The sequence below is a fragment of the Hibiscus syriacus genome, unplaced genomic scaffold, assembly GCF_006381635.1.
Source record: "Hibiscus syriacus cultivar Baekdansim isolate YM2019G1 unplaced genomic scaffold, ASM638163v2 tig00004779_pilon, whole genome shotgun sequence".
In the NCBI taxonomy this organism is placed as follows: Eukaryota; Viridiplantae; Streptophyta; class Magnoliopsida; order Malvales; family Malvaceae; genus Hibiscus; species Hibiscus syriacus.
The window spans coordinates 666,283-684,268 of record NW_024062030.1 but is presented as its reverse complement, the minus strand read 5'-3'; the positions used below and the strand labels follow the sequence as shown (position 1 = coordinate 684,268).

Sequence of the window (17,986 nt, the reverse complement as noted above, 5' to 3'; positions counted from 1 at the left end):
AATAAAGCAGGAATATATAAAATTAATGAATAAATAAGCATGACATGGAGACAATGAGGAGAGGTTTCGATATTGACGCTAGTAATACGAGTGATGATGGGATCACAGATAGACGACGCGTCTTCTTTATTTGGGTGTTTTCATTTCGTCGCTAAAATACAAACGTGGCGGTGCGTTTATTAGAGCTCGGCTGGAGATTTTGAATTTTGGGTCTAATGGAATATTGCATGTGGGAAGAGCGGCCCACGTCCACCTGAGCTAGCTTGCAGCTCATTATCTAATATTATAATAATAATAATTTTAATCTGTAAAATTTATAATTTTTTTATAAATTTAATATTTAATTATATTTGATTTTTTTATAATTCTAACCTCTCCTATCTTTTTCTTACATCACGTTTTTTTATATCATCGATGATAACATTAGTTCTAAACTAATGATCGATCGTCATTTTTTTTCTTTTTCCTTTCTCGGGATTTTCCTTGACTTTTGTAGTATTTTTAATTTTGTAAATTAACTTTATTTTATTTTTTATGAAAATATAGATGATTTTATTTATTTTTATAATATTTTTTTGTTTATGAATACAATATGACGTCGATTTTTTTAAATTAACAGTTATTTTGTTGATCTATTATGTTTTGGATCATTGAGTTGATTAAAGATATATCATAGTTAAGAGTGATAGTCAATTTGTCAACATGCCATTATTATTATATTTATTTTTATGTTAAATTTATTTAGGGATGGTCAAAACCCGATTTGAGTTTTAATGTTTTTTAATTTTAAAATATTTAAGTCAATTTTTGAGCTCGAATCAGATTTAAATTTTATCAATTTGGAAAATCAAATTCAACAAATTTATTATTTAATCCATGATTTTTTTTAATTTCTTCTTTCATTTTATGCTAATTGTAATCAAATTCGAACCACATGCTTCTAAATTACTGGAAAATGCCTATGTAGCAACATTTTTGCAAGAGTTATTTCACGTAGTTGGTTGCCTTGTGGATGAAGCATATGTTGAAATTCTTGCTTATTTGCTTAAAATGCAATTTTGCTCGAAACAGTTCGTATAGATAGTGTTCTTGTCTTGGCAACTGAGGATCGTATTGATTTGTCGAGAGGAAGCCATTGTCAGAAGCCGCCAATGGCCGAAAACATAATCAATCAGCTCATGCAATATACATATATATAAATACAAAACTTAAATGCCATATAATGCAGGTTCAAAACCTGCGACCTTCGGGTTATTAGCACCACACTCTAATCAACTGAGCTAACAGGACATTTGATTATTTTGGTCGAATGCATTGAATGGTTCAATTCGGAGACATTAAACAAGAAACAATTTGCAACAAATAATTAAGAAACACGTGATGTAAAGGAGAAACCATGGAAATGAAACAAAAATAACAGCCACTGGGAAAAAATCAAAGCATGGGTTTGTAACAGCGTTATCGGTACGTTAAGAAATTAACAAGACCTAATTCTACCACTACCATCCTCCCTACCCTTTGGAATGATACATCTAAAAGGGTCATGATGAAGCACAAGCATATACAGATAAAGAAGACGAGCCTCTGTTTTTCAGAAGAACGGGAGGTATGGAAGCAACTAATATGTGAAACATTCGGGTTATGATTTTGGCACAATCATACCTCGAACACCTAGTTATCCCAACCTATTGAAGATAAATATTTATTAAACTAATATTTAAAATTAAATCCACAAGCAAAGATAAACAGAGTGAAGCTTCTGAGACGGTCAACCTTACACCTTCACCGCGTGAATGACAGGATCTTTGGATTCCACTAACAGAATTTCCAATGGTTGTTGCAGTTTACACATGTTACATAGGTTGTCATAGGTTCATCTGCACTCCTTGTCTGCATTTGATAGTAAGTGGTCTTGCGTTGACCACAACGCCCACACTTGAACTGATCTGTCGTAGCCTTTGGTGCGCCGCCACGCTCACAATCAAATAGAGCCTTATCTTTAATTTCTTTATTTTCACGTTGCCTCTCATCACTGGCCATTTCTTCTGGGGTCATAGTAACGAGTCTTTCTGGCTTCACTTCGCCCAGAAGAACCTTCCTCCTAAAATCTGGATTCTTTGGATCCTTCATGTTGAACATTATGGATCTGTACTTAAAATTTTGGGCACCATTTGATTTCCCCATCTTCTCAAACATCACAGATTCAACTGATACAGCAACCCGGATAGGGTCAGCAGTACTCACTTGATCCAACATGTCCTCATCAGCCTCGCTGGCAACTTTAGACAAAGCCTCTACAAGAATCTCCCGAAATTTGTCACGCAAAGGATCATTACATTTGACAATTGATGTCAACTTCGGAGGACAGGCAGGCGACTGAAATGGTTTCTTAACTTTTGATGCTTGTCTATCATCCTTATAAATTGTTTCAAGCTTACCTCGATCTCTCTTCTCAGCCATTGCAGTATCTCCATTTGCCTCCTTTTTCTCAACTTTGACAGACTTTACTGAATCACCTTTAGATTTCTCAACCTTTACAGATTCTGTACCGGAGAGCTTTTCAGACTTCACAGCACTTGGCTTCTGAAGTTTCTCGACCTGAACAGCACTAGTAGTGCCATTTTCTTACTCTTGGTAGTCTCCTCGATAACAATTTTTTTCCACAACTCAAGCAAGTCAGAAGCCACGGTCTTGATTTTCTCTCTAGGATGCTTGGTGAGAGGACGCAGCTTTTTCCCAACCTATAATATATATGGGAATTCAGTTCTATTTTCTTTTTTAAATGTATTCACCAACATGCATGAAGCGGCAGCAGATGCTAATGACTTGGGTAAGACCAACTAACAGGTTGAACTATGCCACTGTTATTATAAAGTTGTCATCAGTTCTGACTAGAAATACAAGGATTTCCTTCAACGTAATTGGGTAACATCTCAAGAAGTTATAACTAAAGCAACCACTACCAGCAATGATAGTTGTAATTGCAGGGAATCCTATGGATTGGACATGTACCGAAATTGCCTTTTTTTATGTTAGCATGAGAACAAACATAATACATGTTTGCATGATAACTCTACATAAGAAAACTAAATTAAATAACATGCCCTGCTTCAATAATTAAAAAGTTACAAAATACAGAAAAGCTTTTAACATGCTTGGTTTAGAAGAAAATGAGATGCTAAAAATGTGGATGGAAGATGAAGGAAAGAAATGCCTTAACTTACTTTGAAGCAAAGAAAAGTGATTAAAAAGAAAACAAAATGTGATGGATGGTTATTACCCACCAAACAAATAAATAAAATAGGGGTAGGGTAAATGAGGAAGGTATAAGATATATACAAATGTGTGTGTGTTTCCTACACTATTTCTCTCAATTTTCTATTTATCCAACTCCCTATCACTCCTTCTAGTTAGCAGTCAAAGTTCATACAATAACAGGGGAGCCATCGGCAAAAACATAATACATTTAAGTATTCCTATATTTATCAGTAGATGCAGTTCATTTTAACTGTCCTAAGAACCTAAAGGGAAGCATTCTCAGACTCTAAATTGTATTTGCAAAACCAAAATTCTGGAATCTTTACTTCACCTAATAGAGATTATTATACTTCAATGGAAATCAATTTATCAAGTACTATATAGAATTAATAATTAATCTTATCTATCTATATGTCTATTATATTATACACATTCTTTGCTTCCATTTAAAGAAAAAAAAAGTTCATTTCTCAACTAAACGAATCACAAAAACTTTCGTAAAAGGAATATAATTTTCCTCCTAATCGTCACTCAGAAAATTCGACACAGAGACAAATTGAAAATCCATACACGAGATTACTAATTAATCAGAAACTAAAAGATAACAGGGGAGAGGGAAGAGAGAAACGCACCTGAGAAGAAACAAGAGTATCGTAAGTGACGGGGAAATCCTTGAGCTGGTTCAAGGCGTCAACGCATCTGAAAACCTCAGGGGAGTTGGGGGAAACGGCGTCGGAGGCGGCCAAATCGGCGGCTTTCTTTGCGGCGTCGAACAAATGCAGCAGCTCCTTCTCCATCTTATTTAACCTAAAAGATAAAATATCCAGAAGATTTCCTCTCCTTCACCTTTCTTTTTTGGCAAGGATGTTCTGGAAGAGAGAGAGAGGGGGAGAAGAAAATGAAAAGAGAGATTTAGTTTTGGACCGAATTGCAATACGGATAGGGAAGGGGTGATTTTGGAAATAGGGAAGTAGCAGTTGTACCACACGGATTAAACGGTTACTGTTGTAATTGATAAATGATCAATGATCTTTGATCGGTTAGGGAATGGACGGTCTGTGATGTGTGATCTACTGATCTAACGATCAATGGTCTTCGTTTTCTTCCGTCGGGCATTTGGGCTTCGTTTGAGCCTCCTCTGTTGGCCCATTTATAATACTAATAGATTTATATAGGGACGGGAATGGGTCGGGTTTTTGGTTCACCCGACCCAACCCGAGAACAAAAATCTTTCACCCGAGATCCGACCCGATTCGACCAAAACAAGATTCCATCCGACCTGAACCCGACCCGATATATAACTTAAAAATCCGATCCGACCTAACTCAACCCAAAATAATAAAAAAATAATTTTTATTCAATAAAACAGTGACTTAATTGAAAAAAATAATATATAGAGATGTATTATTGTAATTATTCCTAAATATAAGGTAAAATTATATATTTTTGGGTCAGGTCAGATATTTTTCACCCTAAACCCGAACCGACTCGACCCGAACATCACATTAAAAAAAATTCAGCCCAATCCGACCAAAACTTGATTTATTTTTTAAAAAAAACCTGTCGGGTTCGGATCCCATGTCGATCCCTTGATTTATATAAATTTAATACTTATTTTATATCGAATCGCATTCAAACACTGCAAACTTCTATTCCAAGTTATCGATTGCAAGAACTGGTAGTTTTCCAGCATTTTTCGTTGTTTCATTGTGGGTTAAACTACAGGAAAGATGAGAGAAAAGTTTGCAGTGTTAATGTGTGTATGCGTTCTGTTATTGGGGAATTGTTTGTGCAGCTTTGTAGTGGAGAGGAACAGCTTGAAAGTGACATCGCCAAGCTCCATCGAAGGCGTCTACACGTCTTCGATTGGGAGTTTTGGGATTCCTCTGCACGGCGGAACATTGGTCGGCACTGTTGTTTATCTCTAACCGAACAAACGCGGATGCAGGCCCTTTGATGAACTTGATATCTACTTCAAATCAACCCATGGTGCACTCCCCATTGTTCTTCTTGTTGATCGAGAGGTACTGGTATTATCTTTGCTTTTCTCTAACTTGATTCTAACTGTTCCCTGCTTAGTAATAATGTTGTTTGCTGTTGTGGCAGATTGCTTCTTCGCCTTGAAAGCATGGCATGCTCAGCAAGCTGGAGCTGCTGCTGTTCTTGTCGCCGACTACATCGATATGCCCTTGATTACCATGGGTACACCGGAAGAAGAGTATGTTGATGTCGAATTCGCGCAGTACATCACCATTCCATCAGCCCTCATTAGTAAATCACTAGGAGACCGGATCAAGGAGGCCCTTAGTAATCAGACATCGTTGAAATAAAACTCGACTGGATGGAGCTCTTCTCCATCCTGATGAGCGGGTCAAGTACGAGTTTTGTACTAATAGCGATTATGAATGCGGGCCAACGTGCGACAGCCAGCTCGAATTCGTCAAGAACTCCAAAGGAGCTGCTCAAATACTCGAGCAGAAAGGGTACACTCATTGTTGATAAAATACACTGTAAAACTACACGTTTAGCACTGACTGAAAATATAAACAGTAATTAAAAGGAACAGATTCGTAAACCGTGTTGTGGTATAACTACTGCCTTAGAAACGAATTCCCCGAGGTTAACACGGTCGCTCCGAATTCCGTACACCTGAAATCGGAGTGGACTGCCGGTGGTATTGCTCTTCTTATCGGAAGTACACAAAGAGAATATTTAGAAACACTTGGAGAGTGAATTTTAAATGTTGAGAGTGAATTGAGAATCTGAATATAGCTCGCTATTTATAGGCTATAAATAGGTTAAAATCGTCCATAAAATTTCAGGATTAAATCTCTTCTTTGTAACAGCTGAAACGTCTAGATGAACCTGACTCAGAAATAATCCAGATTCATTGCATCATTATTCATATGTTATAACTCCCGAATTATCATGTAACCCCTAGAATTAAATCAAATAACTCATGATATTAACAGTTTATCTCCTTTGTACAAAGCTGAAAATCAGTCCTCAGCAGCCTATAATACCAGTTGAAATCTTTCATATTTTTTCATCTGGAATTAAATCAAATAACTTCTGATATTAACAGTTTGTCCCCTTTTACAAAGTTGAAAATCAGTCCTTAGCAGCCTATAAATACCAGTTGAAATTTTTCACATTTTCTATTTATTTCTTTCAAAGAGAAATTCCTCAAGAATTTTCTCTAAAAAATTAGTATCCGCGCGGACGAGACGAGTCCCCTTGTTCTCTTTCACTCAACAAGGAAGTGGAAAATTTAAACCATAAATAGTCATTCCAATAGTATTTCTAATACTATGTGGAATTGAGTATTACCAACACTCGTTTCACCCCTCATTATGTGAGTCTTGCCCTCGACCTTTTGTTTCCAGCAAACAGTGCAAGTTGCAATGTATCAATCACGGCAGGTACTGTGCTCTGGATCTCGGCCATGACCCCGACAGAGGATATGGTGGTAAAGATGTGATGGTTCAAAATCTTCGCCAAGCTTGCTTTTTCAAAGTTGCTAATGAAAGTGGAAATCCATGGCTTTGGTGGGACTATGTTACGGACTTTGTGATCCACTGCCAGTCGAAAGAGAAGCCTACCAAAGAATGTGCAGATAAAGTTATACAATCTCTCGGTATTGATCTCGCTAAAATAGACGACTGTATCGGTGACACCGTGGCTGATGTGGAGAATCAGGTTCTTGAAGCTGAACTAGACGCAAAGGTTAAGCTATTTCTTTAACTCTTACAAGTGAAAAGTAATTAGTCCTCATATCTTTGTTGTATGTTTTAGCATTCAGAATCTTTATCTTATTCTGTAACCTCGGTTTCAGACCGGCAGAGGTATCCGTGAAGACGTTACTATGCTGCCAACACTTCTGATAAATGACAGACAATATCGAGGTTCATAGATGTATTGACCGCCGATGTCGTCCTTAATATGATTGCATGAATTACATTGCGTAACCGTGCTTTTTCCGATGGATTCAGGGAAGTTGGACAAAGGAGCTGTTCTCAAGGCAATTTGCAGGTTTTCAAGATACCATCGAGCCAGCAACATGTTTAAGTAAAGGTTTTCATCTATTGCACTCGAGAGCATTTTATCGCGGATTTGGCACACACCATGCCCTCCTTTTCTTGCCGATGAATCAAATGAAAGAGTTACTCAAGTGCCGTAGTGTTTGTGCTAAAATGATTACAGAAACGATTCTTTGCTAGCAGTTACTTAAATAATGATGAATTCGTGTTTGTATTTTAAATGAACAGTCTCGCCGGTATACAAACTACTCGGTGCTCGGAAAACAACGGCGGGTGCTGGGGGGACAACATTGCTAACATTACTGCATGCAGAATATGTCAGTTTTGTTACATTATATGTTCAAATCATCTATTTTTGCCAATGCCCTTGTTTTGCTTGTAGGATACCTTCCGCGGAAGAGTGTGCAAGTGTCCCGTCGTTAACGGTGTTAAGTATTTCGGCGACGGCTACACGCTTTGCGAAAGAAAATCTATTTCCTTGGCAAGGAAGGAACTCGATTTCCAAGCACATAGTCGATGGTAGATCATTGTTTGGCCGATAATTCTCGGATTCGCCATCGCTGGAGCTGCTGTGTATGCCAAATTACAAATACACAATCCTGGTAAGAACACTGCTACTGTGATGTACCGATGTCGGTATTTTCCTTCTTCCTCCATGATTTAAAGGTTGTAATTGCTACGGTGATATTCATTTGATGCAGAGGCCGATGGATTTCAAGATTTGGGGGATGATGGAATATTACACGAAAATGATAAAGCATAAGAAGGATTTACGTTTAGAAAAATAAAATATTAGAAATTATGGATGGAAATTAAAAAAAAATATTAGTAATTATTATATTTGATTTTTGTTCAAAGTTATCAAAAATAATATATCATATTAAAATTATTACTACATAATGACCATAAAACTATTATTAAAAAAATTCAAAAAAATAAAGTTAAACAAAATTATAATATAAAATAAATACTTATAAGGTCCAAAAATAATTTTAATTTATCAAACAATCCCAGGTTAAAGAAACAAAAATCCATTACAAATGAAATAAAAAGAACAAGAATACACAACCATTTAGTACCGGAAAAAGCCGCAACCTCTCACCAGTCCTCTAGGGTACGGCTGGTGCAAATTCCTCTAATAAAATTTTCAAAGTAGAACAATCTGTGCAGAGAGCATTGTTAAATCTTATTTCATTTAAACAAAAACATTTCTAAAGAGCAAATCATGCGAATTCTCCATAGGCAATACTCATGCACGGCTCATATATGTTCCAGTTCTGGTATCCACCAGTATTTCTTCACCGATGTTTACGAATAGAGGAACGTTGACCACAGCACCGGTATCGAGAGTTGCCGGCTTAGATCCACCTGTTTCAAAATGATTACATTAGGCCAGACAAAACCCAAACCCATATTTACTCGGTCGCAAACGTGAGTGTCAAATATGGGATTGTGTTGAACATAAGTTACAGACAAAGTACTTGAAAGCAAAAAATGAAGAGTCCGAACAACATAGTGAAAAAAGGGTGCATATACCTACATTACTTTCAGTTCAAGATACAAGTTCAGGCATTTGCTCACCCATTGCATTTCCAAAGTTAAGGTTGGTTAAAATTTACAGTTTAGATCAGTAACATAATGGAGTAGGAGATATGACCTAGAAGAGAAGCTATATTACATTACCTGAAGCTGTGTCGCCTTTGAGACCGGGATCAACATCAACCACTTTAAGCTGAACCGTGATTGGGAGCTCAAAATCAATAACCTGCAACAAAGTGGATATGTTAATAATGCTAATCTTTGCTACTAATTACCAGATGCCACAATCTGCACAAATACATGAATATGATGCTAATAAGTACACATACAACACAGGTGGCTACAATAACACTTTCTTGAGTACAGATTTCATAAATACCTTTCCGTCCCAAAAGAGCAAATAGCAGTCCATACCCTCTTTCAACCACTTTGTCTTGTCGCCTACCTCTGCTTCACTTAGACGGATTTCTTCAAACGTGGTCTGTAAGAAGTAACAATCATTATAAGACTGAAAGGAAATGAAATATGACCTTTCGGTGCAATTATTCAACAGAAAATAGTAATTATTTAATCTTCCAAGAACTAGACTATTAGGAGCACGGACTCATCTCTATTGAGTATATATAAGAATATAGAGGAAATACCAGGTCCATGAAAACATATTGGGAGCCATCTTTGTATGTGTACTGCTTTTGTTCCTTGAAAACATCTGCCTCCTCAATCTGTAAAAACAAGTGCATACTTCAGGCACGAAAATTAAAAATTCAAACTGAAATAAAGGAGCAATGCCGGCAGTAGATAAGAATCTTTCCTGGTGCAACTTATTTGTAAGCTTTTCCTCGAATAAACAAGGTTATTTTATCTTTAAAAATGAAATAACTTGCTCTATGAGAAGCACCAAAACCGATTCTCATCCCCTAAATGCTAACAGAACCAAGCCGAGTATAGAATTAAAAATAGAAGATTACCGTACTTCCGGCTCGAAACGTCTTCTCCACGGTGTTGCCGGTGATATAATTGCGCATTTTGGTCCTTACAAATGCAGCACCTTTTCCAGGTTTCACATGAAGAAACTCTAGAAATGGACCAAAATCCCACAACCACAATTTCATATCAGAAACACAATCAACCACATTTCATACAAATTGAACTACTCTAATAGTATTAAATTGCGGCTGCTAACGTCGACGACACCGAACCACATCCGCAACATAGAATCATAGTTATTTTTAGGAAATAAATCACTGCGCAACGTTGGCAACATCCACAACTGCGAGACCGCAGGTACGATGACTCTAACTCAGTGTGCTTTCATTAACAAAGCATATGTTACCGGACATAATAGCAGAAGCAAGTACCTAAAACTTTCCATGGAGCTCCATCAACTTCAAGGTTCGTACCCACTTTGATATCGTTACTAGTCAAAGCGTGAATCCCTGAAACCAAAAAGGAAAAACACATTATTATAAAAAGGGTGCTTCAAAAAAGTAAAAAATGAAGAGGGGAAGTGGCGAAGGTACTGAGGATTCTGCGAGGGGAGTGGGTTAAATGAAGTGGGTAAGTGGAAAAAGTAGTGACAGTTCTGGGAAAAGAGTGGGTTTTGTGGGGAAAACGCATTGGGAGATGAAATGCTCTTGAAGATGAAGTCTTGAAGATTGGAGTGGGTGATGAGACAGTGAAGGTTGCAGTTCCCGCCATCGCCATGGACATGGACATATGGGAAAATGCGAGAGAAAAGGGGAAAATTTTCTCGAGCCAAAGCTCAAAATTGATAGAAAATGCAGAATATCGACGGCTTTATCTTCCATCCCCTGCTTGCTTTGGTGGTTATGTAAGGGAAAGGATTGGGCTGTTTTCCTCTTTTAACGGTTGATGTTTCCGTTTATTTGGGCTAAAATATCGAAACTTCCTCTTCTGTCTTGCTGCCCAAGCATGTTTTCTTGGGTCTAGAACTTTATATGGGTCGGTTTAGATTGGACGATGATTTGATTTTAAATCCTATATAAAAAAATTTAAAAATATTTTTTAAGATATTTAAAAATTAAATTAAAAATAATAAACATATTAAAAATATAAATTATTCTTTTAATTAATTGGGGATAATTTCAAGGTATTATATTTTTAATGAACGTTCAAATACCTCTACAAATGTCGTGCTCGAATTCAAAATCTCTAAGTATAATAATATCTTTTAACTCACCATATTAAATTAAATTATTTTTTAGATAACGTTGATTTGATTCTAAATTTTATATAAAAAATAATTTTATTTGTGATTAATACCTTATAAGCTAATATATATTCGAAAGACTCTCAACCATTTGAAAATAAATGCTCAAACACCTCTACAAATGTCGTGATCGAACTGAGATCTATAAGGATAATAATCATCCATTGACTATATATATATATATATATATATATTGAAAATTAAGGAAGTTATATTCCAATAGTCAGAATTACAACAGGTTTGATACAATCAGGTTTATCGTAATAAAATCAAAACGGATTAGGTCTCGACAATGTCTATTGAGCTAGAGAGTGTGCAGCTCTATTAGCGGCTCTATTGACAGAGAAAACCGTTCCTGTTGCGATCCAATATCTCATGGGCTTCGTTGAGTAACAATTCGATGGTGTTAACATCCTCCTTCCTATTTGCAAGTCTGTTCACAATGGAAATCGCGTCACCCTCTATAATAGCATCGTTCCATCCGTTTTCCATGGCGAATCTGATCCCATAAGTGAATGCCAAAACCTCTGTTGATTCAGCTGTAAAAGGCGGGTCAATTTTCCTGGCCATCCGCCCGACCACCATTCCATTAGCATCACGCGCCGCCACTCCAATAGCCACAATACCGCTCTGGGAGCTGAAGGATTTTACATTGTGGCCTTAGCACTAGTCTGGGGAAAATTATCATAATGACCAAGCTTGGCCTCCGAGAATTCAGCGTAAAGGCCCCAAGCAGAAATTACCACATCTTTGTCATCTTGAAGAACCTCGTCGTGAATCCATTTATTCCTGCGATTCCAGACGTTCCAAAGGAGAACTAATAACTTTGTGAAGCCTACCAGGTCCAGTTTTGAAACTATCCATTCGAACCAGTTCTTGCACGAGTTACCTTGCCATTCAATGATTGTAGTTGCAGGTCCCGAATAGTGTAATATTGCTCTCGTCTTGAGACGATCCTTGAGGGCGTGCAACGTTGTTTCAAGCTCTCGATGGCACATAGGGCACACACCATCTGAAATATGTGCATTTTTTAGCTTTTCTCCCGTTGGCAAAGCCTCATGGCAGATTCTCCATCCGAAAATTTGGATTTTCGGAAGTGTAGGGAGTTTAGGTAGAATTTTCCAAATCTTGCCGGTGTCCCTGGGGAGATTCTTACGTAGCAACAACCAGTTATAGTCAAATTTTGCCGAATAGCACCATGTGCTGTGATGACTCCATATGATCCGATCTGAGGGGACAGGGGCGATGAGAGTACCAAGAACCTTATTCGCATCCTGTGGGGCGAGACTCTCTTTCACTTTTTGAGCATTCCATTGTGGCACGTTAGGGAGCATGAAGTCCGTGCATCTCAGGGGCAGCTCAGGGTTATCGAAGTAAGCACTAGACCAACTGATAGGCGAGGCATCTCCCCACTTATCTTCGAACATTCTCACTGTTCCATTGAATCCGATCCTCCAGAAGAAGGTCTTTGAAAGCTTCCTTAGCTTTGAAGATACTTAGCCAGGCATAGGAAGCTCTGTCACCTAGTTTGGCTACCATAAGAGAGCAATCGGAAAGTACTTAGCTTTTAGGACACTAAAAGCTAAGGAGTTTGGGTCCTGAATGAAAGTATACTTCAAATTACTTTTTTTAGTTTCATTTTAATTGTTTTAATATATAGCGGGATTATTAAATAAATACATATGTACAGATATCATATAGTTTTATTAACAACGGGATAATTTTAAAAAGGACAATATTTATATAAATATATAAGACTTGCTCCCTTATTAGGGATGGCAAACGGGTACAGTTTCGTGGATTCGGCACTGCACTCGCTCCAATTACGGCGGGGATGGATATAATTTTAGCGGGTAGTGGGCGGGTGTGGATTTAGAAAGGGATACATGTCGCAGGTAGTGGGCGGGTAATGGGTTTGAGACATTACCCGCCCCGCATCCGCTCCGCATTCGCCCGCCCGCCCACTTTCTATTATATATGTAGAATGATGATTGTAATACTGGAGTATCAGATGTCACAAATATTGCCTGAAATTTTAGAATGTTATGCCAAAGAACAAAAATATTATGTGTTTGTCATTTATGTTTCTAAACTTTAATTATGTCTTTTATTATGGTGTTTTATGTATTTTAAGATTTATATTAACATATAACTCAGATAATTCTTGGATTATTTTATTATGTTTCTTAATGGACATGTTTTTTTATGTTTGTTGCTTATATATAACTTAAGTTTGTTTTCAGGCGGATCTAGACGAGTACATCACTAGTGGATAGTGAGTGTGAGGATGGATTTGAGAATGTACTCGCGTGGGCGGGTATAGATTTGAAAATTTGCACCCATCATGGGTGGTGAACGGGTGATGGATTGAAAAATATTAGATAGGTATGAGGAAAGGGGTATCCGCACCCGACCCGCCCGTTTGCCATCCCTATCCCTATCCCTATCCCTATCCCTTATCTACAAAAACAGCATTCTCTCTATTTCATTATCTAGACATGGGGATACATACGTGGAAGAACCACATCTTTAATCTTCTATATGTTGGTGTTGATTTTAAGAGAAAAATGGGGGAAATGAAGAAAAAAATCATATTATAAACAATCAAAATCCTTCCACACTAGCCCTTCCAAGGGTTGCCGACGACAATCTCCGGTTTTCTTGCCGTTCAAGTTCCTCTAATGAAAGGGTAGAGGAACAAGCCCGAGGTGGAAGAGTTGATGGAAAAACAGCTGCTCTTGTAGGAGAAACAGAGAACCGGGATCCAGATGGTGGTGACGGGGAGAAACCGAATTTAGGTGCAGTAGCAGGAGTAATGATACTGTTAAGACTCGGCCACCTCGACATATGTTTTCCGGAAATCGCTGCGGGCTCTTGCAGAGGGAACCGGCATGAATATTTCATGTCTTGGATGACTTTGAGATTCTCAACCATGGTTCTCATGGTAGGCCTCTCCGATGGGTCCTTTTGGAGACATCTTTGTGCAATGTCGGCCACTGTGCGTGCAGCTTTCATAGGAAACCGACCTTTCAGCAGAGGATCCATTATGAGTGATAATCTACAATCGTCAGCCAGAAACGGTCGGCTCCACTTCACTAGGTTCCTCTCTTCCCTCTGATGACGGCTATCGAGATTCTTCCGGCCGGTAAGTAATTCAAGTAGGACAATGCCGAAACTCCAAACATTGCTCTTTGGTGTTAGCCATCCTCTTTCCAGGGTCTCTACCGAGAGATTTGCCACAGCCTGCACCAATGGAGAGAATCAACGACAAATAACTCAACTTTTATGGCATCAGAGAGATCGACGAAAATCTAGTGAACTCAGCACAAATGATTAGTATTTAAAAGATCGATTACGAGGTAAAATGACTTACCAGTGAATTAGCAGAGATCTCTTCTGTCTCTAGGATATGACCAACACACCCGTATCCAGAAAGCTTTGCACTGAAATCTTTGTTAATCTGTATATTGGCAGTTGAAAATTCATTGTACATTGCCTGCACATGGTAGAACGTTTCCATTACGTTTCGGTTGTTATGCATGGATAAAAGTGGATCAGTAATCGGGAAAACAGAAGTCCAAAAGTTACTAACACACAAACTAATGTAGCAAGAACAGGAAAATGGCTTCATAAGATCCCAAAAGGATTAAATCAAGAAAGCCAGAACTTATTTCTCAAAGAACTGCCATCCCCATTTGTGTATGATCAAAGTTCAACCATAGGGGCACATGATACAATATCATTTAGTTTTATTCTCTCGAGAATTAGATGCACACAACGATTTCAAAACTACCTGAAATGGTCCTTCCTCGTGCAAGAAGGTAAGGCCCTGTGCAGAACATAAAGCAATCTTCATCCGGGTGTTCCAATCAAGTGGTGCTCCATCTGATCTCCCATATAGAAGCCTGTCTAAGCTTCCATGAAACAGCCTCTCGTAGACCAAAATTCTTTGTTCTGAACTATCACGTGCATGGAATCCAAGCAATTTACAGAGGTTTGGATGCTGCAACGATGCGAGAGTGTTTACTTCATTTATAAAATCCCTTAAACCCTACAAGAAAAAAGGAAAGAAAAATGTTAAACCGGAATAAAAGTAATCAATTATTTTTGCAGCATAACAACCACAATATTCACACTCGTTTAAATTCTAGACGGTAATAGTTGAAGTATTAAAACAGCATGTAGAGAAAAATATAATATAAAGGACCAGCAACAACACAAATGTCTTGCACTAAATACATCAACGTTAAAAGATCGTGAAAATTATGCAAACTAATCTAAATTACCAATTTCCTTCTTTTAAATCGGTAACCATGATTCAATATGCAGAAGAGTGTTAAAGGGATACAAATGCAAAGAGGTTCACGATACAGAGTGTGCCATAAACCATGAAGTTCCATTAGTAGAAATTTTCCCGTACCTGAGTGGATGGGTGAAGGCGAGTAACAGTGGCTTCAAACTTCTTTGAGCTTGATGCATCATCTCCAAAAGAAGCCATATACATAACAGAAGAAAGACCCTCTGACGTGCATCGATCAGAAGAGAAAAGATGGCAAGCAGCTGAAATTTCTTCATAGGAGAAGTTTCGTAGTGCTCCGGAGGGAGGCAGGGGCAGTGGTCCAGAAGCAAACAGAGGGCCACTGGCATTCCCTGCTTTAAAGCTTCCCATCGTCTTCAGTGAAGTACTGTGTGGACATGGAAGCGGCAGCGGTTGCGGGCTTGATGACCGCTGCTCCTTCACTACTCCAGCAGAACTCTTCAACTCTTCTTGTTCTTCAAATTCAACCGATGCAAGAGCATCTCGCTCAGCAGCATCAAGACTTGACGGAGCAGATAATGTACGTGCACGTGCCCTGCTGCTGGTTGCCTTATTATCAGAATGAATAGGTTTTACCCTGGTTTTAAAACTCGGGGGTGCAGATTGCAGTGATCGTTTTTGAACTTTGGGCTCAGGAAGTGCGGTCGGCATATGCTCCTTATGAGCAATAGGTTTAACAAAGACTGACTGCTCAGACTTTGTCTTCTTACTTTTCAAAACCGTAAAACAACCCATCTTATATACAAACTACAGAAACTATCTTAAGTCTTGTATGTTTCTGCAAGAACGAAAATACGAAAACACGCAAAATCATTAGGAAACTTTCAACCGGTGAGAACACAAATCATACCAATAAATAGGCATAAGATATCTATTACAAACAGGGTAAGATTAGAACAAATAGGGATTGAACTAACTCATCATCTTATCCTATCAATCAGATGAACAACTCATATCCACCAACAAAATTAACAAAATTCCGAAATTTCCTGCTCCTAGAATACATGTTCGAAACGATATCTAAACAAAGATTGCACCACATTTTGATTCTAGCCACATCAAAGCAAACCCCATATCTTCGATGCAATAACCGCTTAGATTCTACAGCTGTGGAGTCCGACTACTAACACCTTGTTCGAACAAAGGAGGTTCAAGTTTGCAATAAACAACTACATGGACTAAGTGCAACAGATTACACTAATTCATCAAGGCAGAAAACTCAATAAACTCTAAAATAATTCAGTGAACAAGCTAACAGCACAATTTAAGTAGATAAAGAATTGCAGGGAAAATTCCTAAGGCTACAAAAATATCCAAAGCTCCACAAATCACCGTATAGACAACTGGGCAACATAAATTTTACACCTGGGTTAATAAAACTAAACCCAGATCCAAAATAATCCAAAAGAAAGAAAACTAAAAGAACAAATTCCACATCTACCGAATCAGCTATGCATGATTAATATAAAGCCAAGAGCACACATTTAAAAAAACACACGCAATTTTCAAGCAAAACTCAACCTTGGAATCATGAATGAAACTTGAACAGCAATAAGATATTAAAAAAAGGGTGTTAAGAACCGAACCTTATGAAAGCAGGTCATGCAAGCAAAACAATAAGAAGGGTAAAACGGAGAACGACGAAGAGCCAGAAATCCAGTTTGGGTTTCTTGGTTGATTGATGGGGGGAAACACCACCTATGCGAGTCAATAAAAACTAACGGAGAAAGCTGTTTTTAAGTGTGTTTCTTCTTCTTTCCAGGGAAAGATGGAAAAGTAGGCAGCTGATGAGACAACAATATTATTTGCATTTACCGTTATTATTTAAGAGAAAGAAAAGGAAACAAAAATGGAGCAGAACGAATACTGGTCTAACTCAAATCAAACCAGGCCAAACCAAAACATGCATTTAGTTAACAATGAAAACTTATTTTATTCAATCTCTTTTACCTGAAATGTGTGTTTTTTCTTACACTTTTGTCCTCCATTTTATATGCTATTATATTTAATAGATTCATATAATTACGATTAGAGTTATTGCACAAATAAATACACTGATAATTAAAATATATTCAGATTACAAATTATAAACACACAAATTGATAATCGTAATATATCGGACCTCGACCGGAATATTATTGGGCATGATCCACATCATACTAAGAACTAAGGATGAGTGTAGATCGAGTTAGATCAGATTTTTTTTATCGCCTTGACTTGCCATTAGAGAAGTATCTCTCCCAAATATAATACAAATTCATTGATCAATTAATTTAAATGAAATACTATAAGAATTTATTATAATAACGATCATTTCAATCTAATTTACTTCATTCAGGAACAAATATTTAAGGATGATGGTGATTTAAATTAAAATATAATAAGTATTAATAATAATTAAAGATTCGGGTGGGTAAAGTGTAAATTTAAGTGTGAAGGTTGATTTTCAACAATGTGCACCTCAATTGAGGTGGCGGTCAAAGTTGGAAAATTGGATTTTATTTTTAAATAAAAATAAATAAATAAAAGAAGCATGTGTGTTTTTTTTCGGATGCGGTCAAACTACGTGAGCTATCGAGAAATGGACTTGATAACAGATTT

The 17,986-nt window shown here is 37.5% G+C and overlaps 2 protein-coding genes and 2 pseudogenes across 3 annotated transcripts; 1 reads left to right on the top strand and 3 right to left on the bottom strand.

Moving 5' to 3' along the window:
• Positions 1-1,686: 1,686 nt before the first annotated feature.
• On the bottom strand, positions 1,687-8,238 carry LOC120198657 (annotated as a pseudogene).
• LOC120197647 lies at positions 4,913-7,847 on the top strand (annotated as a pseudogene).
• Positions 8,239-8,313: 75 nt separating the features above from the next.
• Positions 8,314-10,637, bottom strand: LOC120198670 (elongation factor P-like). The gene is made up of 7 exons (XM_039199965.1): positions 10,358-10,637; positions 10,196-10,273; positions 9,806-9,912; positions 9,482-9,559; positions 9,217-9,318; positions 8,982-9,063; positions 8,314-8,666 (listed from the first exon to the last, which is right to left on the bottom strand). Exons 1-7 carry the CDS (start codon positions 10,551-10,553, stop codon positions 8,548-8,550), a joined length of 762 nt encoding a protein of 253 aa, XP_039055896.1. The 5' UTR covers positions 10,554-10,637; the 3' UTR covers positions 8,314-8,547.
• A 2,891-nt stretch (positions 10,638-13,528) lies between these two features.
• LOC120198641 (probable serine/threonine-protein kinase PBL1) lies at positions 13,529-17,129 on the bottom strand. 2 transcript variants are annotated; one of them, XM_039199948.1, is made up of 5 exons: positions 16,972-17,129; positions 15,488-16,163; positions 14,861-15,118; positions 14,441-14,563; positions 13,672-14,310 (listed from the first exon to the last, which is right to left on the bottom strand). In XM_039199948.1, the coding sequence occupies exons 2-5, from the start codon at positions 16,118-16,120 to the stop codon at positions 13,672-13,674; spliced, it is 1,653 nt and encodes a 550-aa protein (XP_039055879.1). In that variant the 5' UTR covers positions 16,121-16,163; positions 16,972-17,129. The 2 variants fall into 2 exon arrangements, with proteins under 2 accessions (XP_039055886.1, XP_039055879.1); XM_039199955.1 differs by lacking the exon at positions 16,972-17,129 and having other exon boundaries at positions 13,529-14,310; positions 15,488-16,120.
• Between the last annotated feature and the right edge of the window lie 857 nt (positions 17,130-17,986).

Bases quoted from the DNA above. Each gene is read 5' to 3' on its own strand.
- LOC120198670 (XM_039199965.1), bottom strand. From the start codon at position 10,553: ATGTCCATGTCCATGGCGATGGCGGGAACTGCAACCTTCACTGTCTCA. The intron at 9,560-9,805 runs GTAATCTTCTAT...TTGTTTTTACAG, and splicing joins CGTTTCGAGCCGGAAGTACG to ATTGAGGAGGCAGATGTTTT. The intron at 9,064-9,216 runs GTATTTATGAAA...ACTTTGTTGCAG, and splicing joins TGCTCTTTTGGGACGGAAAG to GTTATTGATTTTGAGCTCCC.
- LOC120198641 (XM_039199948.1), bottom strand. From the start codon at position 16,120: ATGGGTTGTTTTACGGTTTTGAAAAGTAAGAAGACAAAGTCTGAGCAG. The intron at 15,119-15,487 runs GTACGGGAAAAT...TTTTTCTTGTAG, and splicing joins GCCTTCACCCATCCACTCAG to GGTTTAAGGGATTTTATAAA. The intron at 14,564-14,860 runs GTAGTTTTGAAA...TACCATGTGCAG, and splicing joins ACGAGGAAGGACCATTTCAG to GCAATGTACAATGAATTTTC.